The sequence below is a fragment of the Mobula birostris genome, chromosome 6, assembly GCF_030028105.1.
Source record: "Mobula birostris isolate sMobBir1 chromosome 6, sMobBir1.hap1, whole genome shotgun sequence".
In the NCBI taxonomy this organism is placed as follows: Eukaryota; Metazoa; Chordata; class Chondrichthyes; order Myliobatiformes; family Myliobatidae; genus Mobula; species Mobula birostris.
The window spans coordinates 133047484-133074738 of record NC_092375.1 but is presented as its reverse complement, the minus strand read 5'-3'; the positions used below and the strand labels follow the sequence as shown (position 1 = coordinate 133074738).

General features: G+C 46.9%; 1 protein-coding gene across 4 annotated transcripts in view; it reads right to left on the bottom strand.

Annotated features, from left to right (window-relative positions):
• Positions 1-27255, bottom strand: part of LOC140199377 (collagen alpha-1(XVIII) chain-like) — a 295614-nt gene that overhangs the window by 140113 nt on the left and 128246 nt on the right. Inside the window, exon 1 of one of the 4 annotated variants that reach the window (XM_072261363.1) lies at positions 5017-6004. The exons of 2 other annotated variants lie outside the window; for them this stretch is intronic. In XM_072261363.1, coding sequence (XP_072117464.1) covers positions 5017-5746 — 730 coding nt within the window. In that variant the 5' untranslated portion in view covers positions 5747-6004. Of the gene's footprint in view, positions 1-4113; positions 4868-5016; positions 6005-27255 lie in introns of those variants that run through there. One more of the 4 variants, XM_072261364.1, reaches the window with a different exon arrangement.

The following is a 27255-nucleotide window of genomic DNA, read 5'->3' as shown; positions in this document are numbered from 1 at the left end:
TCAAACAGCCGGTACAGGGTCTAATTGAGTGGTACTCTACGACTCCACCCTGCATTTCCACTCTCGGGCCCTACCCTTAATCCACATGCTCTTCTTGTTGTCAAGAGCCGAGATCCAGTAGGAGGGGATCAGGATGGGCAGGGATTGGCCAGATGATCAAAGGTGTTGGAGGAGGGGTGGGGAAACTCAACCAGGATTACCGAGGCCCCCTGTGCAGAGAAGTGGAATTAGGTGGGTCAGAGGCTGGTAGGTGACGGGCAGACCCCCCCCCCACACCCCCCCCTCCATTTCTCCTGGTTCCATCTGCCTGTCATTCCCTCCTGTCTGGCTCTACCTATCACCCAACAACCTCTACTCCTAACCCCAACCTCTTGTACCACTCTACACTGGCTATTCTTCCTCTTCCCAGCCCAAAATGTCCACCTGCACCTTTTACATCCACCAACGCTGCTCCACCCACCGAGCTCCTGCAGTGTTCTGTCTTTTGGTTCCGATTCCAGTAGGTTTGGTCTATTTTAGCTTCTGGAAGAAGATAACTGGCCAGAACTTGCTGGTAGTGGCCAGGTAGGATGGATCCCTCATCTAACCTCAAGAAGCGTTAGAAACTGAAGTGTCCTTCTGTTTTTGAAGCATTCAATGCCAAAACGCAGTGGAATTTTGCATGTCAAACAGCTGCAGATTTTGGCCTTTTCACACTTCTACGATTTTAATCTTGTGGCATTCCCTTCCACTGTTGAAGTATGGAATGTTTCATGGCATGAAGCCCCACTGTGCACAGTAGCTGTCTCTGTGCATCGCCAGTTCAATTACATGGGGGTTGCAGCAACTGCTTTTACCGAGGTCTCCCACTCCAACCCAGGACCAGCAATTCACACCCAAACCTCTCGGGCAACCATACTCGTGACTCAGGCCCCACGGCTATCTCCCTGGACAGGGTCAGTCACTTTGTTACAGCAGCTGGTTTAAAAATTAAGAACTACAACCTCCCGTTTCATCAGGAACGCAAGAGATTCTGCAAATGCTGTGAATCCAGAGTAACACAGACACACAAAATGCCGGAGGAACTCAGCAGGTCAGACAGCACCTATGGAGAGGAATAAACTGTCGACATTTTGGATTGAGACCCTTCACCAGGACTGAGAAGGAAGGGAAAAGCAGCCAATATAAGGAGGTGGGGGAGGAAGAGTACAAGTTGTAAACACAAAATAATCTGCAGATGCTGGGGTCAAAGCAACACTCACAACACGCTGGAGGAACTCAACAGGTCGGGCAGCATCCGTGGAAAAGATCGGTTGACGCTTCGGGCCGGAACCCTTCGTCAGGACATTCCGGCCCGAAGCGTCAACCGATCTTTTCCACGGATGCTGCCCGACCTGCTAAGTTCCTCCAGTGTGTTATAAGAGTACAAGTTAGAAGGTAATAGGTGGAGCTAGGTGAGGGGGGTTGGGGAAAACAAAGTGAAAAGTCACATTCCCAGCAATTCCATATCTGTTGTGATTTGTTCAGGATTTATACAGACCTGGATATGTGTTTCTTCAGAAAACCTTTGGAGACAAGTGCAACAGGCGATGAGAGATAAAACTAAGACCAAATAGGTGACAACTAATCCCAGCGTGACTAATAGGGTGAAATTGGAAAGAATACAGTAAAGTCACACAGAGATTTACTGTCTGCTGTGTACACCTTTTCAGATTTCATTGAAACACAGAGAGAGGCATAAGGCCCATCAGATCTCTGACAGTCTACAGTGTAATCTCATTTCCCTACTAATTTTTCCCTGCTAATTATTCTCCCCACATTCCCATCCACTCCCCGGATTCTACTGCTCAAGTACAGATCACGACCAACCCACTGTGGCCAATTACGCCCCCCCCCCCCAACAGGCATGGCTTTGGTCAGTGGTAACTGGCACACCAGGTGGAAAGCCGCACAGCCACAGGGAGAAGATGGAATTTCCTTCCTCCCGTCCCAAACTCCCCGTTATCAATGGAACCGCAGCTTGGCTCACGCACAGGACAAGCGGCAGGTTGCCCGTCACGGATGAATCCCGCTCAACGCTGCTCTGCCAGGGAACGCCTTGCTTGGATCAGGATTAACCCAAGCGGCAGATGTTCAGCTGTTTGCTGGCCCAGTTTGAAACCTTCAGCCAACAGCTGTCTCAGCAAGCACTTGAATTAAAGAAAGGTTTGATGAAACTTGGCAGCATTGAGCAGAAAGATTTTCAAACAACTCCATAACTGGAGTGATCTGGTCAGGTTTGCTGCAGACCTTGATTTGTGTTTCTCAGTATCTTGTTCAGTTCTCCTAACACACGTACACATCCACAGACCCACATCTTCCTGCCACACCTAAGCACAGACTCTTTACACACTACACCCTCCTGGCACACCCACAATCCTTCCCCATATTCCCCCAATACACCGACACATTCACGACCTCCTGACACACCCGCATCAACCAGACACACACATACACCCAACTCCTTACATACCCCTGGTTTCCAAAGCATCTACATTCTTCTTACACACCCACCTTTTCAAAGTTCAAAGTAAATTTATTATCAAAGCACATGTATGTCACCATGTACAACCCTGAGATTTATTTTCTTGCAGGTGTTCACAGTAAATGCTAAGAAACACAATAAGCCGGGAAGTAATGTTGCAGCTATATAGGACCCTGGTCAGACCCCACTTGGAGTACTGTGCTCAGTTCTGGTCACCTCACTACAGGAAGGATGTGGAAGTCATAGAAAGGGTGCAGAGGAGATTTACAAGGATGTTGCCTGGATTGGGGAGCATGCCTTATGAAAACAGGTTGAGTGAACTCGGCCTTTTCTCCTTGGAGCGACGGAGGATGAGAGGTGACCTGATAGGGGTGTATAAGATGATGAGAGGCATTGATTGTGTGGATAGTCAGAGGCTTTTTTCCCAGGGCTGAAATGGTTGCCACAAGAGGACACAGGTTTAAGGTGCTGGGGAGTAGGTACAGAGGAGATGTCAGGGGCAAGTTTTTTACGCAGAGTGGTGAGTGCGTGAAATGGGCTGCCAGCAACGGTGGTGGAGGCGGATACGATAGGGTCTTTTAAGAGACTTTTGGATGGGTACACGGAGCTCAGAAAAATAGAGGGCTATGGGGAAGTCCAGCAATTTCTAAGGTAGAGACATGTTCGGCACAACTTTGTGAGCCGAAGGGCCTGTTTTGTGCTGTAGGTTTTCTATGTTTCTAAAATCAATAAAAAACCATACGCAAACAAAGACAGACAAACAACCAATGTACAAAAGACAACAAAGTGCGCAAATGCTATACAAAAGAAAAACAAATTACTAATAAATAAATAGATAATAAATATTGAGAATGCGTCGAAGAGTGCTTGCAAGTGAGTCTATAGGTTGTGGAATCATTTCGGTGTTGGGGTGAGTGAGGTTATCCACCCTGGTTCGGGGGTTGAGGGGTAATCACTTTCTGATCACAGGCACGTGTTTACATCCCCCACTCTCTGGACACACACACATACCTTTATACAGAATTTCTACACCCAGGTTGCTACACTGTCGCCTCTAATCCACTAATGAGAGGAATCATTTTCATCATATTCTGTTGTTTCAGCAATTTGTTTAGCCAGGCACTCCTGAACTTCTAAAAACAAAACTGCAACACTACCGCTACAAACCGTGTATTGCAACGTCTTCCTGCAGCAATTCCAACAAGCAAAAGCTCCAGGAGTATTTTATTCTACCTACCAACCTGTCAAATGCTTTTACCCCTCCATATTTTCCTCATTCCATTGTCAGTGACCGTGCTACCATTTGCAGAGCCAGCAGCCTCTGAACCTACACTTTTAAACCTCTCCACCTCTCTCTTTTCCTTTAAGACCACCCCCCACCCCCACCACCACCAAGCAAACCCTGCTCCTCTGTGTTAAAACTTGTTAGACCGGAGATGTATTACATTAAAGACAGGATACAAATCCAAGCTGTCGCTGAGTACCACTTATAAATACCTTAGCAAGTACTTAAAAGTCTCTGTGCTCTCCCTGTTAAGACAATACACTGAGTCTCTCTCAGGCATCCAAGCAGGGGGGGTAATTTTTTTTTTGTTCGTGAGTTGGTTTACCTCGGCTATCATTGAGGGACAGGCACCCATACCCTTCCTCTTCATTGGGGAGAGAGTGACAGGGCAGCAGGAGGCCAGTGCCCACTAACTCAGTCCAGCAACTGTCCCGCACGGACTCGCAGAAGCCCCGGCAAGGAGGTGGGCGGGGAGGGGAGTCGCACCTTGGTGCCAGCAGTAGGCAGAGGAAAGGTTCCAGGGCTGGGTGGCAGTGGGAGGACAACAGGTGGCCCAGGCCCACCAGGGACTCCCGAGGTTCTGCTGCGCTGGCCTGCTGGAGGTGGTCGGGCAGCCGAGAGCTCCCGTGGCCCAGCTTGCGGCAGAATTTCAAGGCGGCAGGCAGCGGAGCGCAGTCGGAGGGTCCAGGAGGTGCCGAGACAGTCACAGTCCAACCGGAGCGAGGTTCTAAAGCAGCCACCAGCACCGGAGCCTTAGTTGGGGTTAGTAGATACAGCGTAGCTCCCACAGCAGCAACAGAGGGGCCCAGCTCACCATTAGTTATACTGTGATTAAATACCAGCCTGTTAGCTAGGTTTAAGTTATCCGGCACTATCCCATCATGCCTAGACGGAGCCTCGGTGCCCCAATCGCTGAGGAGAGATTGGCCATCACTCAAGTCCCCACCCTGCCTGTCCGCCATGTTGCGGCCACCCTCTAGAGCATCATGGGATAGCTGATTAGTTGGAGGCGTTGCCACTCGCGAGTGGGTGGCTTCATGCACCGGGCTGTCCGTCGGTGAGGCTCGGCGGGGGCCGGTCACTGATCCACCAGTCACGGCTTCCAGACCCTTCTTCCGCGACTCGGGCGAGGGACCCCAAATGGAAACACTGGTTGTGAGAGGCCCGCCTCTCCTCGCATCAGCGGCCGGTGGTGCAGCGGGGTGCAGCAGCGTCTGGAGCAGGCTACCTGGACAGCGGGAGTCACAGCGTCTCTTCGTTAACGGGCTCTCTGACCGGGGCGTGGCGTCCAGTTGGCTGGACTGGCCCAACTGCTGACTGGCGGTTGGGCGAGTTGAGGAGGCGCCAGGCCCGACTGTGCGACTCACCGAGTGGGAAGGGCTTGAGGGGGTCGTGGATGAAGGTGGGGTGGTTGAGAGGGAGGGAGGGGAGGAGGGGGTGGTTGAGGACGAGGGAAGGGAAGGGAAGGTGGATGAGGGAGCGATGGGCGAGGGTGTCAGGGTTTCCACTGCAGCGTGAGTCTGGTCTGCCAGGGAATCGCTTGTTGCTGTGGGTGCAGTCCCACTGGGTGCCAGCAGGACAGAGGGTGCACTGGCCTGGGGTCCCTTGGCATCCTCTTGTCCTGCTGCCAGCACCCCAACCGGCCCCTGCGTCTCGACGCCTCGCTGGTCCCAGCTCTGCAGCAGGTCCTGGATGCCCTCGGCCACGTCCAGTATCCTGGTTTCCACCCCGGCAAGGTTGTCCCGGCCGGGGCTGCTCTCGCCCCCCGCGGTGGGTGGGGAGGGGCTGGGGCTCGCTGTGTCCCGCTGGGAGGAAGGTCCCGGGACAGGCGCCATGGTAGCGGCGGTGGTGTTCTCGTCCTCCTCCTCTGCTCCTTTGAACCAGTCCCACCAGCTGGCAGCCTGCGCCACGGACACCAGCGACAGGCAGAAGACGGCCAGCTGCAACTTCCCTGCCATTCCGGCACACAGAGCGACACTCAGAGTCCCGACAGAGGTGCACACATTCCCTGCACCGAACACACTGCCCGGGTGTCAGGATAGAAACAGTGGACAAGGGGAGGTGGGACCAGGGCTATGAAAAACTCCTCGCCGAGGCTGGTCTTGGATTTGTCGGGGGGGGTGGGGGTGGTCCTGTAAAATCCCCGTGCCGTGAGGAATTTGCTGGCCGTCCCACAGAAGGTCTGGGAAACCCGTCTGTCCCTCGCTCCCTCCTCTCTCTGCATCTGCTCCGGGACCAAAGAGAGAGGGGAGCCGCCCCCTTCCCTTGGCCTCCTCCCCTCAGCAGTTGTGCTTTATCTTCTGCATTTCCCACACCGAGAAACAGGCTCCCTTTTCTGTTAACCCTCCACTGCCCGCACTCCTTCTCCCTCATCCAGCCAGGCTCGCACCCAGCCTGATGAACACCCCCTGCCTGCACTGGGGAAACACTCTAACTTCTCAGTGCAAAGCCCGGTGCAGGCAAACTCTGGCTCAACTCAGGCGTCCTGGGTCTGGTACCCAGCCAAAGGGGTCCGAACGTGGCTGGGGAGAGGAATCAGGGCGTGAGCCGGGTGAGGGATTGGGGACGGCAACATGTGTGAGCTTGCCACTGTGAGCACAGATGTTCCCTTTAACTTCACTGAGTTTTCAGGAAATTCACTAAACCACTGTGTCAAGTGTAAGATTTAGGGAAATGGAGGCGTGTTTATTACTGATCAGACTCACATCCAACAGTGTGCAAATTCCACCAGTCCAGAACAACTGAAGTCTCAGGGATGGCGAATTATCGGAGTTTTCTGCCCTGTCCATTTCCATCAGGCGTCACCGCAAACTCCAAAGCACTCACCCTCCGTTCTCCCATCCATATATCATCAGCTGCCTCATCAACAAGATCCCATCGAAAGGCGTGTGACTGCATGACCTCAGGCTACACCGAGGTGCCCTATCCGGCAATCATAGGCACGGTGGTAAGGCAGGAAACAGTGCAGCCCAAACATGGCACAGCAAGACCCCACGCACAACAACACAGACGGCTGGTGAGATTGCCCATTCCAGTATCCAGCTGAGAGCCAAGGAGGGGAGGGGAGGGAAGGGAAGAACGAGAAAGAGAGAGAAAGAGGAAGGAAAGTTGCAGGTAGAAGGGAAGAGAGAGAGGGGGTACAGAGAGAAAGGGGAGAAGGGGGGAGGATCAAGGTGGAGAAGACTGGAAGGAAGAGAGGAGGATGTCAGAGAAGGGGTTCACAAAGAAGGGGATGAAACAGGCAAAGAGAGAGTTGTGAAGAAGAGGTGGAGAGAGGGGGATAGATGGAAAGGAAGAAGTGTCATAGAGTCATGCAGCATGGAAACAGGCCCTTCGGCCCAGCCAGTCAATGCTGACCAAAATGTTTATCTAAGCTAGATCCATTTGCCAAGATTTGGCCTTTACCGCTCGAAATCTTTCCACTCCACCTACTCAGTCCAAGTGCCTTTTAAATGTGCAAACATGAGGAAATCTGCAGATGCTGGAATTTCAAGCAACACACATATGCGTTGCCTTTGTTGTGTGTTTATGTGTGTTGCCTTTTAAATGTTGTGGAGTGAGAGACTAAGAGGGAGGGGGATGAGGGGAAAGGGGAGGGAGAAAAGGAGAGGGTGAAAGAAGAAGGACAAGGAGAAAGAGAAGGAGAGAGAAAGAGAAAGAGGTGGGGAGGGAGGGGGCAGGTACAGTAGAGACAGAAGTAGTTTAGAGAGCAAAGGGGGCAGAGAAGAAAGGAAGGGGTTGGAGGGAGTGAAAGGGAGACAGATTATGAAGGGGTGAGAGGAGGAAGAGGAAAGCAGGAGAGAAGCATGAAGAGCGGTGAGGAAGGGTGGAGAAAAGGTGAGGGGGAAGAGGGAGAGGTTGATGGAGGGAGGGGTGAAGGGTAGTAAGAGGGGAGATGGGGGAGGGAAAGAGGTGGGGAGGTGCTTCGCCCCTCGAGCCTGTCCTGATGTTTAATAAGCTCTTGGCTGAATATGATTGTAATCTTGACTTTACATCCCCTTTGGCTCTGGGAAACTTCATGTCTCTTTGCTTATGTATTCGCCAGCTCTGATTTCAAAATACAGACTCTGACTGAGACGGAGATTGAAAGAGAGGGGAGGGAGGGGAGCGACAGAGGAGACGGGGAGGGGAAAAGAGAAAGAAGGTAAACAGGAGATGGGGAGGGAAGTGGGAAAGAGGCAGAGGGAAGGAGAGAGGGATTGGGGAAGAGTAGGTGGAAGATGGCAGAGGATAATGAAGAGATGGAGAAGGAGAAGGGGAGATTGAGAGAAGGGTGATCAGCAAGGAGAGGGGAGAGAGGAGCAAAGGATAGAGAGAGGGAAGGATAGAAAGCGGAAGGAGTGAGAGAGAGAAAGAAGAGAGGGCATCAAGTTCAAGTACTATGGGTATAAATACCATGACAATAGGGAAGCAAGACGAAAGGGAGAAGAGTATTGGGAAAGGAGGAATGGACCAAACAACACAGAAGCAGAATTAGGCCATTCAGCCCATTGAACCTTCTCTACCATTCCATCATGGCTAATTTATCATCCCTCTCAACCCCGTTCCCCTGCCTTCTCCCTGTAACCTTTGATGACTTGACTAATCAAGAACCTATTAATCTCCACTTTAAGTATACTCAATGACGCCTCCACAGCCACCCATGGCAAAGAATTCCAGATTCACCACCATCCAGCTAAAAAAAATCCTCCTCATCTCTGTTCTAAATGGACACCTGTCTATTTTGAGGCTGTGTCCGCTAGTCCTAAGCTCACCCACTATAGGAAGTATCCTCTTCACATCTACTCTTCTAGGCCTTTCATTATTCGATAGGTTTCAATGAGATCCCCCTCATTCTTCTAAACTCCAGCAAATGCAGGCGCAGAGCCATCAAACACCCCTCATACGTTAACCCTTTCATTCCTAGAATCATTCTCATGAATCTCCTCTGGATCCTCACAATACTCCATGTGGTCTGACCAATGACTTATAAAGCCTCAGCATTACATCCTTGCTCTTATATTCTAGTCCTCTCAAAATGATTATTATGATTATGAGGACACGCAGTCCCCTTTTATTATAATTTAGTAATGCGTGCATTAAGAAATGATAAAAATGTTTTTCCAGAATGATATCACGAAAACACATGACAAACCGACTTAAAAACTAACAAAACCCACATAATTATAACATATAGTTACAACAGTGCAAAGCAATACCGTAATTTGATAAAAACAGACCATGGCACAGTAAAAGTCTCAGAGTCTCTCGAAAGTCCCATCAACTCACGCAGACGGTAAACCTCCAGCGCCGCCAACTTGCCGATGCAGCATCTCGTAAGCATCCGACCACAGTCCGACTCTGAGTCCATCCAAAAAACTCCGAGCCTCCGACCACCTATTCGACCCCAAGCACCGAGCACCATCTCTGCCGAGCATTTTGACCCTGGCCCTGGCAACAGTCGATACGCAAATCCGAGGATTTAGGGCCTTTGTCTCCAGAGATTCTCGATCGCACAGTCGCAGCAGCAGCAAAGCAGGCATTTCAGGAGTTAATCCAGATGTCCCTCTGCGCTTTCTCACGGCTGTCCCCATCAAATCCGGATTGTACACAGCAGCCCTAGTTACACATATCGATATTCATTCGGAACGGCCGCGCGCTGCGTCGTGCCGCCATCTTCTCCTCCCTCCTCCTAATGAATACTAACAATACATTTGCCTTCCTTACCACTGACTCAACCTGCAAGTTAACCTTTGGAAAATCCTGCACGAGAGCTCCCAAGTCCCTTTGCACCTCTGATTTTTGAATTTTCTCCCTGTTTAGCAAATAGTCTACACTTTCATTCCTTTTACCAAAGTGCATGACCACACATTTCCCTATATTATATTCCGTCTGCCACTTCTTTGTCCATTCTCCCAATCTGTCTAGGTCCTCAACACTATCTGCCCCTCCACCTATCTTTGTATCATCTGCAAATTTGGCCACAAAACCATCAATTCCATCATCCAAATGATTGACAAATTACATGAAAAGAAACAACCCCAATACCAACTGCTGTGGAACACCAGTATTTACCAGCAGCCAACCAGAAAAGACCCCCTTTATTCCCATTCTTTGCCTCTTGCCAGTCAGCCAATCTTCCAACCATACTAGCATTGTCCCTGTAATACTGTGGGCTCTTATCCTGTTAAACAGCATCATGCATGGCACCTTGTCAAAGGCCTTTTGAAAAAATATCCACTGACTCTCTTTTGTCTATCTTGCTTGTATTTCCTCAAAGAATTCAAACATATTTGTCAGGCAAGTTTCCCCTTCAGGAAACCATGCTGACTTTGGCCTTCTTTATCATACACCTCCAAATACCTCAAAACCTCATCCTTAATAATGGGTTCCAACATCTTTCCAATTGCTAAAGTCAGGTTATCTGGCCTATAATTTCCTTTCTTCTGCCTCCCTCCCTTCTTGAAGAATGAAGTGACAGTTGCAATTTTCACCTTCCTTCGAACCATTTCAGAATCCAGTGATTCTTATAAGAGCATTACTAATACCTCCACAATCTCTTCAACCACCTCTTTCAGAACCCTGAGGTGTAGTCCATCTGGTCCAAGTGTCTTATCTACCTTCAGACCTTTCAGCTTCCCAAGCACCTTCTCCTAAATAATAGCAACTACACTCACTTCTGCCCCCTGACACTCTCAAAGTTCTGGCGTACTGCTAGTGCCTTCCACAGTGAAGACTGATGCAAAATACTTATTCAGTTTGTCCACCATTTCTTTGTCCCCTTTTACTCCCTCTCTAGTATCATTTTCCACCAGTCGACTCTCATCCCACTTTTACTCTTTATAAATCTAGAAAAACTTTTGGTATCCCCTTTAATATTATGGACCAGCTTACCCTCATATTTTATCAATTCTCTCCCATGGCATTTTAGTTGTTTTTTTAAAAGCTTCCCAATCCTCTAACTTCCCAGTCATTTTCACTCTAATTTATGCCCTCTCTTTTGGAAAGCATAATGTGTTGGGCATGTGGCCAAGTGGTTAAGGTGTTCGTCTAGTTATCTCAAGGTCGCTAGTTCGAGCCTCAGCTGTGGCAGCGTGTTTGTGCCTTTGAGCAAGGCACTTGATCACACATTGCTCTAGTCTGTGCGAGGAGTAGCGCCCCACACAGACTTCCAATCTGTGCCTTGTAAGGCATGAAAATGCCTGACGCAGGCCTCTCATGGTCTGAGTCGACGTTCCCCTCCCCCACTTTTGGCAAAGCAAGGAGATAGAGAGGTTGGAGCAGAGAAAGGTCCAGGCAAGAGAAGAAGAGATGGGAGGGAAGGAGCAAAGAGAAGGGGCTTGATAAAGAGAGGGAGGGGAGAGAGTAGTAGGGTGGTGAGTGAGAGAGTGGGGAAAGAGAAAAAACAAAAGATGGGCACAAAGAGAGGGAAGGTTAAGAGCGTGTAGAGGAAGAGCAGACGAGGGAGAGAGAGATAGAAGGAAAGAGTGAAGGTGAGAAGTATAGTGAAGGAAGATAGATAAGATAAGAAGAAGAAAACTTCCAGAATCCTAAATTACAAGCTCTCTAATTGGTGGCTTTGATTGTAATTTGCTCTCCAGACTTCACACAATAAAGGACAAAACATGTTTCAGCTAATTGAGGGTGACCGATCGTTGTGCACCAACTGTGGTTCTGCAACTGTTCTTGGGTTGGGCCTGTGATGAAACCCATTTCTCCAGTGTCAGAACAGAACGACAGGCAGTCTAACAACCCTTGACACAGAATCGCGAGCAGCACAAGTTTCACAGGGGGAATCCATTAGGCTTGAGATAATACTTAAACAATGATGGTTTCAGGGAGCACTTAAATGCTTTGTATCAAACTCCTATTCACCTTAAGAAGTTGTTATTTGATTGACTTTTCCACCTTTGGACTTTTCTATTGGGGCTTTCAAAGAGACACAGCATTCCAAGTCACCATTACCTCATCCTCTCTTCCTGCTTTAATCCTCACAGCGTCTTTGGTCTGAAACATTAACCTAGCTTCTCTCACTACAGATGCCTGACCTGCTGAATATTTCCAGCATTTCTACTGCTACTGGTTCCTCAGTTGAGGGCTTGTGCAAACCCTGACCAATCCAAATGATGCATTTTTTTTGATATGATGTTCTTTGGGGAGAAGTGTTCAGGCCTCTGCTCATTCCTCTCCACCAGACACCGTCCTCCCTCCTTCTGGTGTTTTTGGTCTGCTTTGATGTCTTTCATATGGCTGAAGATATCCTTTCATCAGTGGAAGTGTGCTCTTTATTTTACCTTTATGAATTTGAAAAAGAAATTCTACCTGACTAATGGTGTTTGAGATGCAATTGTAGGCCCGAAATTCAGGGCACATTAAAGTGGGGAGGTGGCCTCAGTTTAGAGGAAGCTGCTCCTCATGAAGATTGGCAACCAAATTCAACAAAGGCACCTGCAGAAGAATGCAAGTGTCTTCTCTCCATGGGCTCCACCTTCCTGAGGGAGCTGGGAGGAAACAGGTCCTGATATAGCAGTGGGTATACCAGAGGGGTAGCAGGAGGACTGGGGTACCATGGGGTGGGGCACTGGAAGACAGAGGAATGACTGGACAATGGGACCACGGCACAGGTAAGTCAACCACAGACCGCTTGACCAAACAGCATCGGTGGTGAGGATTGGTGGTCAGTGGTGAGGGTTGATGGATGGGAACTCACATCGCTATGCCGAAAATATAGTCTGCATGTTCTCCCTATGATTTCCCCCATTCAATTCTGGTCGTTCCATTACAGAACGGATGTGGAGGTTTTGGAGTGGGTGCAGATGAAGTTTACTGGGAGGCTGCCTGGATTAGAGATCATGTCCTTTAAGCAGAGGCTGAACAAATGAGGGTTGATTTGTCTAGACTGAGGGGAACATGATAGAAGTTTATAAAATTATCAGTGGCATAGACAAAGTGGAGAACCAGTATCTCTTTTTCCCCAGAGTCAACATGTCTAATACTAAAGAGTGCATATTTAAGGTGAGAAGGGGAAAGTTCAAAGTATTTTTTTTTAAACAGAGAGTGATAGGTGCCTAGAATGTGGTAGTGGTAGAGACAAATAAGACAGAGGTGTTTAGGAGACTCTTTGATAGGCACGTGAATATGCAGAGAATGGAGAATGTGGGCCATGTGCAGGTTGAAGGGACTAGGTGTCACTAGCTCTATTAGTTCAGCACGACATTGTGGGATGTAGAGCCTGTTCCTGTGCTGTACTGGTCTACATTTTAAGTTTTATGTTCTGGTTCCCTCCCACATCCTAAAGATGTACTGGTTGGTAGGTTAATTGGCCATTTATATTATTCCTCGTAAGAAGGTGGGTGATAGAGTTGATGAGTATGAGCGGAGAATAAATTACGTGAGAAGGTAGCAGGGGATGGGATGGACTCAATGAGCCCAATGGTCTCTTTCTGGGTTGTAAGAAAAATCGGTAAAATGAGGAAGGGTTTATAGAAAAGTTTTCTTCGCCCCTATGGTGCTCGGATTCTACGTTTGTAGAATTCACCGCCTGTGTGAGGGGTGGAGGCAGAGATGTCCACATTTTAGATGTAACAGTACAAGTGCTTGAATTGGCCAAATGTACAAGGCTACAGACCAAGTGCTGGTAACTGGGACTGAATGTTAGCACGGACATGGTAGGCCCAACAGTCTGTTTCTCCGCTGCATGACTCCAAAGCAAACTTATCTACCGGAAGATGGACACTTCGGAGCCCCTGCTGGTGAACATGGCTACCTTAAATCAATGCCCAATTGGTCTCAACTCTCTTACCATGAGCACTTTCAGTATAAATGGCCCCAAACATTCTTAGACCTCGAAAGCGTAAAAGAGCCCTGCATGGGTGACAACCACGGGTCATTATTCTGGACCGAACAGATTTGCACAAGATTGGTTGCACATATATCCACACTGGACTCCCATGAAACAATCATTAATCCCATCCCTCCCTTTCATTTCACTATAAACTAACTCCCTCACACACCAAATGAGGGCTAAACCTCTCCCAACACCCACCTGCAGTAATCAGTCAATCTACCACAGCGTCTTTGGGATGCAGGTGTAAACTAGAGCACCTGATCGAGGCCACACAGTCACAGAGGAAAGTCCAAACTCCACACACATTCAGCACCTTTAGGTGGGATTGAACCGGAATCGCTGGAGCTGTGAGATAGTAGCAATACTCCTGTAGTATTCTTCCCCCTACCCCAACCCCGGCCCAAGGGGACAGAAAACAAAGTTTCGGAATTGCGTTGCTTATGGGCTTTTCACAGTCAGGTATTACATTGAACTCATCCACACAGAGTATCAGAAAGTTGTTTCACTACAGAATTTCCAACATACAGTGGCATCAACAAAAAAAAGTGCATGCAGTGACCAACAATGAGAGGACTTAACTCAAACAATGCTGGATTGCTCACCTCTGCAGATAAATTGAAAAAACGTCCGTGTCTCCCAGTTAAAAATCTCTTGCACTTATTTAGTGCCAGTCACACATTCAAGGAGCCTCAAACCAATGTACAATCAACTGGGTACTTCTGAAGGGCATTTGCTACTGTGGTACAGGTTACAATGCAACCAAATTGCACACAGCAAAATCCCACAAGTGGCAAAGTGATAACGTCCATAAAAACAACCAAGCAATAAAGAAAAAAAAATCAAGACACTGGAGGCTGCAACCAAGATGGAATTGCTGACAATCCCAGCATGGTCTCATCCTTCTTATGATATAGCTTCCAGTTCTGTTTCTACTCCCCTCTCTAGTGAGGTGGCCCCTGTCAGTTCAATCCCAGCCGTTCCTTTTCTAAACCAAAGAGTCACAGATAATCGAGGCTTCGCTGAATGCTACAGCTTTCTATTTCAGCTGATATTCCTTACAAGCTGGCCTCAGTGCATTGATACACTTCCCATGATGTCAAAGCCAGAACCCTGCATGACTCCCACTGCTGGTGTAGCTGGTCAAACCGCTGCTTGGTACTGGGTGCTGTCTGCAGGTTCCCCATGACTGGTTGACTCTTGGGTGCTCAGGAGTTTAAGGGAATGTGGGAAACGGCAAAAAAGGAAATAATAGCAGGAAAATAGTACTACTAAGATTGCAAAGCAGGGAATGGGCATTGACCTGATGGGCTGAGTGGCCTTCTACATTGTAATAAATGAGTTCAACCTCCAGTGATGGTGACCTCCTTAGTTACTGGTTCAGACTCTGCAACTTTGGGCAGAGAATGTGCAGCCTCACCTTCTCTATATCCTCGCCCTCCCCGTATCCTCACGCTCCCCGCAGCCTCAGACCTCCCCATATCCTCACCCTCCCCGCAGCCTCAGACCTCCCCGTATCCTCTCCCTCCCCGCTATCCTCGCTCTCCCAGTAGCCTCAGACCTCCCTGCAGTTTCTTTTAATGAATTGAGCGACGGTGCGCCAACCTTCTGAAGCCGCACTACCTTACAGTCCACGAATATAACAACAAATGAAATAGGAGCAGGAATAGATCATTCTGCCCCTTGAGCCTGCTCTCCCATTCAACAGGGTCATGACTCATGGTTGACTTCCTACCTCAATACCACTTGCCTGAGGATAGAGGTCAGCCATATTGTCCGATTCCTACCAGATCCCTGTTTTGAATGCAGTTGATGCCTGAGCCCCCACGACCTCCAGGGTGGAGAATTCCAAAGATTCTCCACCCCCTGAATAAAGGAATTTATCCTTATCTCATTCCTAAATGAGCTACTGCTAATTGTAGAGACCCACTCGACTCTCAGCCATAGGGAACATCCTCCCCATTTCTACCTTGTTGAGTTTTCTAAGAACTCTGCCCATTCTTCTGAACTCCAGAGAATAAAGCCACAGCCTACTCAGTCTCTCCCCTTGAGGCTCACCATCCAGGGCTTTGTGGGAAGGAAAGGTTAGACTCATCTTGGAGTAGGTTAAAGGGTTGGCACAACATCTCTGACCGAACGTTCTATACTGTGCTGTACTGTTCTATGTTCTATGAACTAGTCTAAAGAATTTTCATTATTTTCCCTTTATAGCAAGTATATCTTTTTTAAGATCAAAACTGTAGGTAATAATCTCATCATAGGTAATTACAGTCCAACAATGCTACTCTTGTACTGAAATATTTCTGCCTTAACCTTTACCTTCACAGAGTCTTGGGCTGATACCGTATGGAAACAGGCCCTTCAGCCCCACGAGTCGATGCCAACCATCAGTCATTCAAACCAATCCTATTTAATTTTCCTCACATTGCAATAAACTCCTCTAAGTTCTACTGCTCACCTGCACATTAGAGACAGTGGCCTATTAAACTACCAGCACCATGCCTTTGGGACGTGGGAGGGAACTGGCACACCCAAGCAGAAATGCAGGGGGAACGTGCAAACTGCACCCCGACAGGGCTGGGGTTTGGGATTGAACCTGGCCCTCTGGCACTATGAGACAGTGGCTCTACTAACTGAATTACTGTGCCGTCCTAATTGCTGCTACATCTGCACGTTAGTTGTCAGTGAAATCCAGGTTCCTTTCAACATCATGGGCATGACCCTCCCCACGTCCAAGGACAGCTTCAAAATGCAGGGCCTCAAGAAGGCAGCATTCAGCATTCATCATTAAGGACCCCATCACCCAGGACATGTCCTCTTCTCATTGCCACCATCAGGGAGGAGGTACAGGAGCCTAAAGAGCCACTCTCAGTGATTATAGAAACAGCTTCTTCCCTTCTGCCATCAGATTTCTGAATAGTCCACGAACCCATGAACACTACCTCACCATTCCTTTCTTTTTGCACTTTTTTTTCACCTGTCAAGTAAGTCATTGATAATTTTTCTTGTGATTTTCCAGTTTTACACCATTTCTGCTTTCCTCTGATAACGTCCCTGTTCTGTAATTGTATGCAGTTGCCACAGATTTGTGGCAAAGCGAAAGCTACCCTCATAACCGAACACTAGGGATGAGAGGAGAGGTTTTCATTCAGAATGGAAGAAACCTTGCTACCACTCTCTACAGAGCCGGCAAAGATATTTAAGCGTACAATTCCCAGGATCAGGTTGCAAGAGGGCATGATTAAACACCAAGTGACATGTGTGGAAACTTTATCAGAAGTTTAGATACAATCTTGCTCAACTCCATTTAACTTCAAGTTGAATACCCAACACATGTTTTAATTTCCTTCCTCTCCCTCTTTAAATGGAACGTTACAAAAATGAATTAAAATTCTCCTGGAGAGGTTTGCATTTATATAGCACCTCGCTATATAAGGTGGGGTCCAGTGAGGGTCATTCCACCCAAACCAAAAAGACCCAGCAGATGTCACACAAGGTGGGATCAATCTGTGCTGGTTCCTCCAGAAGCCTTCACCAAGCCTTTGTACCTTTGGATATGGAAATGTTAAACAAGGTCATCTAAGGTTGTCTTAAATGAGAGTTCCATATTGCACTGAAGTCTCAGGCAAACTCCCAAATCTGCAGTTGAATTTGCCAGAAGACTCGCTCGTTCCCAGGACATCCCCAGAATATTTTGGGAATGTTGGACAAATGCCGAGTCTAAATCTGTGTGGAAGGACCGAGCTAATTGTTTCCCCTCCTTCCTGGAGTGAAACGAATTTCAATTCAGGATGCTCACAGCTGGATCGCAGTATGGAGAAGGGTCCCATGGAAACCTCCCAATGGAGCCCACCAAAGCTTGGTGAGCCTCAAAGGCGGGGTCTGGTCGCAAAAGATCCTGGGAACCGGAACACAGGCCCCATCACCAAGGGAGCAACTTGGCTGCAGTTTACAAATTAGGGGTGAGTGTTACCCCACTGGAGCTTTTTGTAGCCGGTCATTCATGAGTAGAATGTAGGGTAAACATAGTTTGAAGAGCAATAAACAAAAAGTTGCTGCCATTTTGTGTATTGTGATGTCACACGTTCAACAAAAGCATAACAATTGGATGACTGATCTTGAAATAGCTTGACTGCTACTTCACAGCACTCCACACCTGGGCTCAACACCAAACTCGGGTGCTGCCTGCGTGGAGTTAGTATGTTCTCCCTCCACTGCAGACAACCCCCTCCTGATTAGGCTGCTCTTAACAGGTTACAGTCATTTCTCAACCCTGCCTCACCTGCAGACTCTGGGCCACTGAATTAGCCACATCAACCATGAAGGAAGAAGGGCACTCTCAGCTGTTTTGCTTTGAAGACAAGAGTATCTGATAGCAATGCCTGGTTCAAGAACAATAATTTTAAAATATATATATATATATATATAAATACACACACACACACACACACATATATATGCATGAATGCACACATGCATATGTTCTAGCTCTGCTTACGTCAGGAAGGGAACGCTGACTCAGACCATGAGAAGCCTGCGTCGGGCATTTTCATGCCTTACAAGGCGCAGATTGGAAGTCTGTGTGGGGCGCCACTCCTCGCACAGACTAGAGCAATGTGTGATCAAGTGCCTTGCTCAAGGGCACAAACACGCTGCCACAGCTGAGGCTCGAACTAGCGACCTTGAGATCACTAGACGAACGCCTTAGCCACTTGGCCACGTGCCCAACACTTACAGTACCTGTTTAAACTTTTTCCAATGATAGATGGTTGTTTTACTCAGAGTTTGGAATATACATCTGGTAGGAAATGTTTTATTAACTGATGTACATGTACTTCTTAATCTAATGATATGACAGGTTAATTGCTTCTTACTACAATATCCAATCTCATTCTGTTTGGGACTGAATGCTCAAGTTGATCTGATCAAGTCTAAAGGTCCATGGCTGGATTTGAACAGCTGACAAAACAAAACCACATTGACAGTGGAAGGAACTAAGCATGTCACCCTCTGTAAATTGTATAATGCTGCAGTTCCGGCCTCTTCTGTCATTGCATTGAATGCAACATGCACAGACACTTCCTCAATGGTCTTCTTGCTAAACAGAAATTACAGTTTGAATTTATATTGTCCCTTTAAAGTGGGAGCAAAGTCAGACAAAATTTGATAGGAAGCTGAAAGCTTGGTCAAAGTTAAAAGCAAATATTACAGATTAAATATTGATACACAAGACCATATGATATAGGAGCAGAATTAGGCCATTTGGCTCATCGAGTCTGCTCTGCCATTTCATCATGGCTAATCCAATTTTGCTTTCAGCCCCAATCTCTTGCCTTCCTCCCATATCCCCTCAGGCCCTGACCAATCAAGAAATCTGTCAACCTCCGCCTTAAATATATATAAAGACTTGGCCTCCTCAGCTGCCAGAGGCAGAGAATTCCACAGATTCATAAACAAAAGCTTGTAGAAATATTCAGATATCTAGGCAGCCTCTATGAAAGAACAACAGTTAACATTTTGAGAGCATCTTAGAGGAAGAAAGAAAGAAAGAATGATTTAAGGAGCAGAGGATCTGGATGGCTGGAGATGGGGGTGGGGGCTGCAGAGTATAAGAGTGCATAGAGTGGCCAGACTAGAGAATCATGAAAAGCAAAGACAGAGATGGAAATTTTGAATTAGATGAGGAGCTAAGTTAGATTAGTGGCAAGAAACCAACCTGTAGCAATTTATTTGTCTCACCTCCATAGAAGAAAACTTATCCACCAATAAAAAGCATGAAGCTACACCATGCAGTGACCCAGATACAACATTCCTCTTCGGAAATGTTCTGTTGACACCCAGGGTGAACACCATGTCTCAAACTATGTATAGGAATTGACAATTATTTGTATAATTTGAATAGAAAAGGCGACTGGGATATGGCGAGTAACCGTGGAGAGCAGCAAGGTATCTAGGAATCAATTGGACAATCTGACCAGGAGTCGATCTCCTAACAGAGGGAAAACTAAACAAAGCGACAATACAGTTGGATTTGTCCTCAATTAAGATGCAGCAAGAGAAATAGAGTGGAATTTTTAAAAAAAATTTGGATTGAAATGAAAAAATTTAACATCTTTGAATCTACTGTATATGGGGCAGCACAATAGCATAACAGTTAGCGCATTGGTTTAAAGTGCCAGCGATCACCGATCAGCGTCTGATACCCACTGCTGTCTGTAAGGAGTTTGTACTTTCTCCCCGTGACCACCAGGTGCTCTAGTTTCCTCCCACATTCCAAAGTTCAAGGTTCAAAGAAAATTTACTTTCAAAGTACATATATGTCACCACATACAACCCTGAGATTCATTTTCTTGCGGGCAATCAGAATAAATACAAGAAACACAATAGAATCACTGAAAGACCACACCCACCAGGACGGGCAACAATGTGAAAAAAAAACAATTGTGCAAGTACAAAAAGAAAGAGAAAAGAATGTTAATAATAATTATATAATCAATAAATATTGAGAAAACACAATGCAGAGTCCTTGAAAGTGAGTCTGGTTCAGTGATGGAGTGAATGAAGTTGAGTAAAGTTATTGCCACTGGTTCAAGAGCTTGGTTGAGCGGTAATAACTGTTCCTGAACCTGGTAGTGTGAGTACTGAGGCTCCTGTACCTTCTTCCTGATGGCAGCAATGAGAAGAGAGTATAGCCTGGATGGTGTAAAGTTAGGATTCATGAGTTATGGGCTTGCTATGTTGGCACCAGAAGTGTGGTAAACTTGCAGACTGTGCCCAGCACAATCCTCATGACGCTGATGCTCTTTGATGCAAAACGAAACCCTTCACTTTGTTTTGATGTTTTGATATACATGTGACAGATAAAGCTAATCTTTAAATCTAATCTTTCTTTAAGGGCAACTTCCTACTTGAGGCAACACAGTAAACTGTCTCATTTTGGGGTCAGCAAGGTTGGCAATTATCAGCATTTATCAAGTCATAAAAGTGAACCCACTCTCTTAATTATTATTAGTTTAATGATGATTAGCAAAATTAATCCAGTAATTTCTCACTAAAGGAACTGAGAGAGCAATGATGCCTGTGCACAGTTATCAGCAGTTGGTTGTGAATCTCTTTGTGTGTTCCGTGGTATCAGCTCTCAGTATCTCTCTACTGAGCTGGCTGGACAGGATGATATCACATCCTTGGGAGGACAAGGACAGCACCTGAAAAGGCAGTCTGCAGAGAGTTCCTGGAAGGCATCTGCTTTCCAGGAACTTCAAAGGCAGCCTTTGAAGATGCATACCTCTCTCATTGCCCTTGAACGTCTGAAATTCTGAGGCTTCCTGGAGATTGTAGCCGAGCAAATGGGCATGGGGCAGTGAGCAGATGTAGTGAGTAGCAGCAAGAGAATTTTTGTGAGTGACTCGAGGCAGCTGCCAGTGAACGGGCAACCCAACAAAATTATAGAAGAAATATCTGGGCTCCGCTTCAAATTCTTTCTGCTCGTATTCATTAAAGGAAACTTTCTACATAACAGTTTCCAAAACTGCATCCTCATTCAGACTGAAATGCTATCCAACTTGTGCTGGGTGTCAGAAAAGTTTAGGAACAAGGCCTTCCCAGGGGGACAGGCTAAGGTGTGAAGTGGTACACACGAACGGGCCAGGTCTGAGATGCAGCCCATGGTAAAGAGCAGGTGATGGGCGAACGATGCATACCGCTCTCATGTAGACAAGGGAAGCAACAGAGGAACCAACAGAACACTCCAGCACATTCTGAACTCAAATTCAAAGCAACCAAAAAGAATTTAATTTTCAACTTTGAGCAAAGCATGCAACAAAACCCTTCAACCCCTTTCCCACTTTAGGACCCTCAGTATTTTAGTTTGAGGCTGATTTTTAAAAGGCATCCTGTCTGAACATTAGGTCATTGTTAAAAACTATGTAAGCATTGCTTTGCAGATGGAGAGGGATTTCTGCCAACTAACCTGGTCAACATTTATCCCTTAATAAACATTCTAAAAATGGTTTATCTGCTCCCTATTAAATTACTGCTGGAGGTGACTTCTGTCTATAAATTAGCTGCCTACAATTAACACAATTAGTTTGCATAACATGATATTTTTGTGGATCAGGCTTTTGATTTTCTGTTACAATTTGCTTTGTTTTCATTCCACGTTCTCCCCTCCTATCTGGTACTCTGAGAGCTGACTGTTCACACGTCTCAACACCGACCTGGGGAATGTGGCGGATTCTGAATAACCGAATAGGACATACCCCAGGTGATACTTGCTCAGCTAAGCTCTATCCAGGAACAGTAAAACTCCGATAACCCGGGAGTTTCACGGTGCAAAGCTGTCAGATTTTACCCGACAGCTGGACATTATTCACGCACCACAACACACTTTTAGCTCAGTTTTATTTTTAAGGTGTAGTATATTATGCTAATAAATTTTCTAGGGAAGTGGGCAAGTTGAAAGGAGCATAGGAACCAGGGCCCTGCTGAATGGGAAGGGTGTGGGAAGTGGGGTCCCAGTGAATGTAAAGGGAGCACTGGAACTGGGGCCCCACTGAGTGAGAGGAAAGTGTGGTGTGCCAGTGAGCCAGGTGCCAAACCACTGGGACATCTGAATAGTCAGACGACAGATTATCAGGGCAGTTACTCTTCAGTGCTGCTCTGGACTCACCAACCAATCCACCACCCCCAATCTCCCAACTCCACCGAAGTCCTGAGCTGATCAACACACGGCCTCCCCCTGGATCCCCAGGTTGGTGACTGTGAATCCCACCCTTACTGATCGCAGGGAGCCGTCCCTGACCCTGACCACGGCCAAGTCTGGAATCACGTCCAACCCAAATGGCTTCTTTCGCTGAGGTCATTCTAACAAAGCCCTGGTAACGTACTGGCGTGTAGCAGAGGGGAAAAGACACTTGCTAAAATGAGTTAATAGCACCGTTATTCACAGTGTTGAGTCAACCCGACCCAACCAGTTCCAAGCACAAATGTACGATGCGGACATACACTGGGGACAGGGCCACCCGCTCTCAAGTAAGGCCGAGTGAACGGCACACAATTCCTTGGGCCCTGGAGCAACGAAATTCCAAGCAGCCAGTTCACAGTAAGCTGCGCCCATCAAACTTTACAACTCCTCCCTTGGAGGGTCAGACACCCTGAGCCAATAGGCTGGTCCTGGACTTATTTCCTGGCAAAATTTACATATTACTATTTAGCTATTTATGGTTTTATTACTATTTATTATTTATGGTGCAACTGTAACGAAAACCAATTTCCCCTGGGATCAATAAAGTATGACTATGACTATAACAGCAAGGAACTCCAGGTGGAAAGAGTACCCTGTTGGTTGTGGGAGATCCGGTAACTGGAGAACCGGTCTCTTTCCCTTCTCCTATCACTTCAAGTTCAAAGCATCAAAAATAACGAACACTAGACAAATTAAGGAACCTATTCCATTCTTTTCCCATTTAAACTACTTGTGACTGGAGGAGGAGGAATAGTTTTAAATACTCAATAATATTCATTCCACAGTCTACACTTAAAAGGCACCCACCTCAAATTGACTTAATTACAGGTGTCCCAGTATTAAATCCCATATCCTGTTGCAGCTAATAATTTGATGTCCCTGAAGCTTTGCACAGAATAATTTAGCACTTCAATATCAATGTCAATGTCTTTGTTTTGTAATAGTGATAGCTGGTTGCAGCGAGTGACATTGAATCACAAAGAACAGAGCCATCCCAGACATGCATTTAATTTCCAATTCCATTCCACAAGATCTTGTGGTTTAACATTGAGCTCTTCTGTGTTTATCACATTTCCCCATCCACAAAGTGCTATAAACATGCTGGTGCTCGGTTTTTCAAGTGATCATCCACTTTCCATGGTTTGTGCCTCCATACCCCTACTACCTCCATTTTATAGCACTGACAGGCTGCAGAACATCCTCACTTTCTTCACTCCAGTTGCTGGTGGCTGTGCAGTTGGCCACCCAGGTGTGGGACCAACCACACAGCAGAAACCTGCAGGCACTGGAAATAGAGAAAAAAAATCAGAAAATGCTTGAAACATTCAGCGGGTCAGGCAACATCCATGGGACGAGAAGCGGAATTAGCGCTTTTGGTTGATACCTCCAGGTTCTGGGATCCATTCCCAAATTTTGTTCGCCCCCTTTAAGATGCTCCTTAGGACCAGTTGGACCTTTCAGGTGAGGCCGGCTTCACATGTGAATGCATCAGTGTAATGTATTACATCCAGTGTGTCCTCCTCTGTATTGGTGAGACCCAATGCAGGCAGGCAGCTATGCTCCATCTCCCGTAGCAGCTAGGATCTCCCAGTGGCCAGCTATCTTAGTTCCACTTCATCTTCCCACACTGACATACAGTATCTGTCCACAACCTCCTCTCCTGCCAGTTTGAGGCCAGACCACAGATTGGGTGGAAAGTACCTCGAATTCTGCCTTAGTAATCAGCAACCTGATAGAATGAACATCCACTTCTCTGACTTCTGGTAACCACTGCACTCTGTGCCTCTTTTTGCCCTTATCCCATCATTTCCATCACCCCCTCTGTTTCCCCTTCCTTGCCCCTCGCGATCTGTCCATCACCCACCGGTTTCCCTCGCCATCTCCTTTCCTTTATTCCATGGTCCACTGTTATCTCCTGTCAGATTTCATCTTCTTCAGCCCTTTGTTACTTCCACCCATCACCTTGCAGCTTCTTACATCATTCCCACTCTCCCCCTCCCTCAACTGACTATCACCCCTTTATCGGGATCCACCAGTCCTTCCCTCCACCCTTTTTATACCTGCTTCTCCCCCCCTTCTTTCCAGTCCTGATAAAGGGTCTTGGCCTGGAACATTGACTGCCCATTTCCCTTCATGGATGCTGCCTGACTCATTGAGTCCTTTCAGGACCGTGTGTGCATCGCTTCATATTTCCATCATCTGCAGTCTCTCTTGTGACTCCTTAAAACCAACATCTCCGACTGCATCTTGTGTTAATGTTCCCTACATCACTTAATGTCAGATCTTGGAACCTATAACATTGTCACATGCACTATGTAAACTAGATTATTGTTGATATCTGCGTTTTGGGATGGGGCGTCTCCCAGATATTACACTGTCCAATTTAGATACCATCTTTATGCCTGATCCTGGAAGAGTTTCGGATGGAGGCAAGGGCTTCAGTAGCTGGTTCATTAATTTACTGGATCTAATCCGCCAGGAGGACCACAACCTTGTCGTGGTTTGCAGGCTTGCGTGCATCAATGACCCAGAGAGCTACATTGGCTGGGGTCAGGGCTTTATGCTTTGGCTCTTGGTAGGGTCACCCATGCCAAACCGGTCAAAGGGTAGAGGTCAGGCTAAGGGTGGTCCACCGATCCTCCAGGTTCAGGGGTTCAGCTCAGGGCTAACAAACCGGACGGGTCAAACAAAGTTGTTATGGAAAGAGCAATGAAGAATCCTTCTGCATCTGAGTGCGATGGTATTCCTGAGTCTTTGCCTGGAACTTGCATGACTGACAGTAGTGAAAACCGAGCTACTGACACGCTGAGGGAAACCCAGACCACTGCAGAGATGGAGGCCCTCCATTACTGCCCTCAACACCAGCGGCGTAATGGGCAATAGAGACCGGATCTAATATTTGGACTATTGGGCCGGCACAGAGGTGTAGCATCCAGTTTACACTAACCCGGGTTCAATTCCCGCCACTGCCTATAAGGAGTTTGTATAGTTTCTCTGTAGCCGCCTGGGTTTCCTCCCACATTCCAAAGATGTACGGTAAGGGTTAATGAGTTGTGGGCATGCTGTGCTGGTGCCCAGCAAAATCCTTGCCTATTTGATTTGACGCAAAGACGCATTTCACTGTAGGTTTCTATGTACCTGTGACAAATAAAGCTAATCTTTCCTTTTTCTATTGATTCACAAACACAAGTTCAAGTCCCACCATTGACACCATGAAATTTAAATTCAGCTGAGTCTGGACTAACAATCAGTAGTGATGGCTATTAAACAACTGAATTGCCATCCAAAATCCATCTGGTTCACTAACATTGTGTCGGAAAAGAGAACCTGATAGAAATTATCTTTTCCTATCAGTTGAGAACAACCAGTACAGAACAGAGCAAGTAAACTCTCACCGATATCTACAACGGTGCAACTCAGCAGGATTATTCAACTCTTTAGTGCTTCCGCCCTACATTTCTGTTCCCTTTTCCCAGGAGCTTGAGAAGCCATGGTAACTCCCCACAGGGTAACAGGTGGTTGGTCCTGAGATGTGAGCATGTAATCTGGACTGACCCATTCACCAGGTCCTGAAGGTGTGCTGTAGTTATCAGCAGTACAGTCTTTCAGGGGCAATTTGGTATGTCACCAAGGGCTCGAGCAGATTTCTACAGATGTACTGTGGAGAGCATTCTAACTGGTTGCGTCACCGTCCAATGCACAGAATTGGAAGGAGCTGCAGAGTGCTGTCAACTCAGCCATCGCCATCATGGTTGCTAGCCTCCCCACCATAAGGACATCTTCAAAAGCTGACACCTCAAGAAGGTGGCATCAGTCATTAAGAACCCTCACTTTATAATAGATGGACATGCCCTCTTCTCTTTACTACCATCAGGAAGGAGATACAGGAGCCCGAAGAAATACATCCAACACTTCAGCAACAGCTTCTTCCCCTCTGTCATCAGATTTCTGAATGGTCATTAAGCCCGTTTACAGCCCCTTACTATTTCTGCTTACTTTTTACACCACTTACTTATTTTTTTTAAAATACACATTCAGTGAGCACTTTATTGGGTACCTAACAAAGAGGCCTCTGAGTGTATAGATTGCTTATCATAAGTTATAATATATTTTATACATTGTACTGCACTACTCCGACAAAACAACCAATTTCTCTGTGTATGTCAATGACAATAAACCTGATTGTGAATCAACTCTTGCTGTGTGGCAAAGGTCAACTTTACCAGTGACAGCATTGCACTCGCACTTGCAACACTGATTGACACTTAAGCTGAAAGCTGAAGATCAGACTTCTCTGGGGGAAGGTGAGTGATAAGAACAGGGAAATGGCAAGCAGGAGTAAGCAGTGTCTGAGAGATCTCCTGCATGACCTCCAGCTATCCCAGACATCACACATTTGACACGAGTGTGCCGTTATAGCTCAAGTGCGGAGGGAGAGACACTGAAGAGGTTGAACAGTTCATTAGCTTTTAATCAGAACTATGCGGAATTCAGGGAAAAACAATAAATGCTTCGGCAAACAGGGCCGTTAATTAGAACTCTCCAATTGAAAGTTAACGCCAGCACTGTGGCTAGGAAGCTGTAACTTGAATATTGCTCCATAACAGTGTCAATCTAAAAGGTAGTCTTCTTTCCCTGATCACGGACAAAGGTAAGCAGGGAGCACAGACAATGCTATACTTTTGATCAAGTCTCGACAAGACTGGAACGAGAAGAAAGGAGTTAGGTACCACCACAGTGAAACACTAATTAGCTGGAACATGCAAACTCATTAGCACAATTGTCGAACCCATTCCACAGCCACACTAGAGTCGGTGGTTGTGATAGGGACCCCCTCCCTAGGTGCAGTTCCCAAGGTGATGGAGACCTGTGCCTGTCAGATGTCCCAGATAAGAGACTTG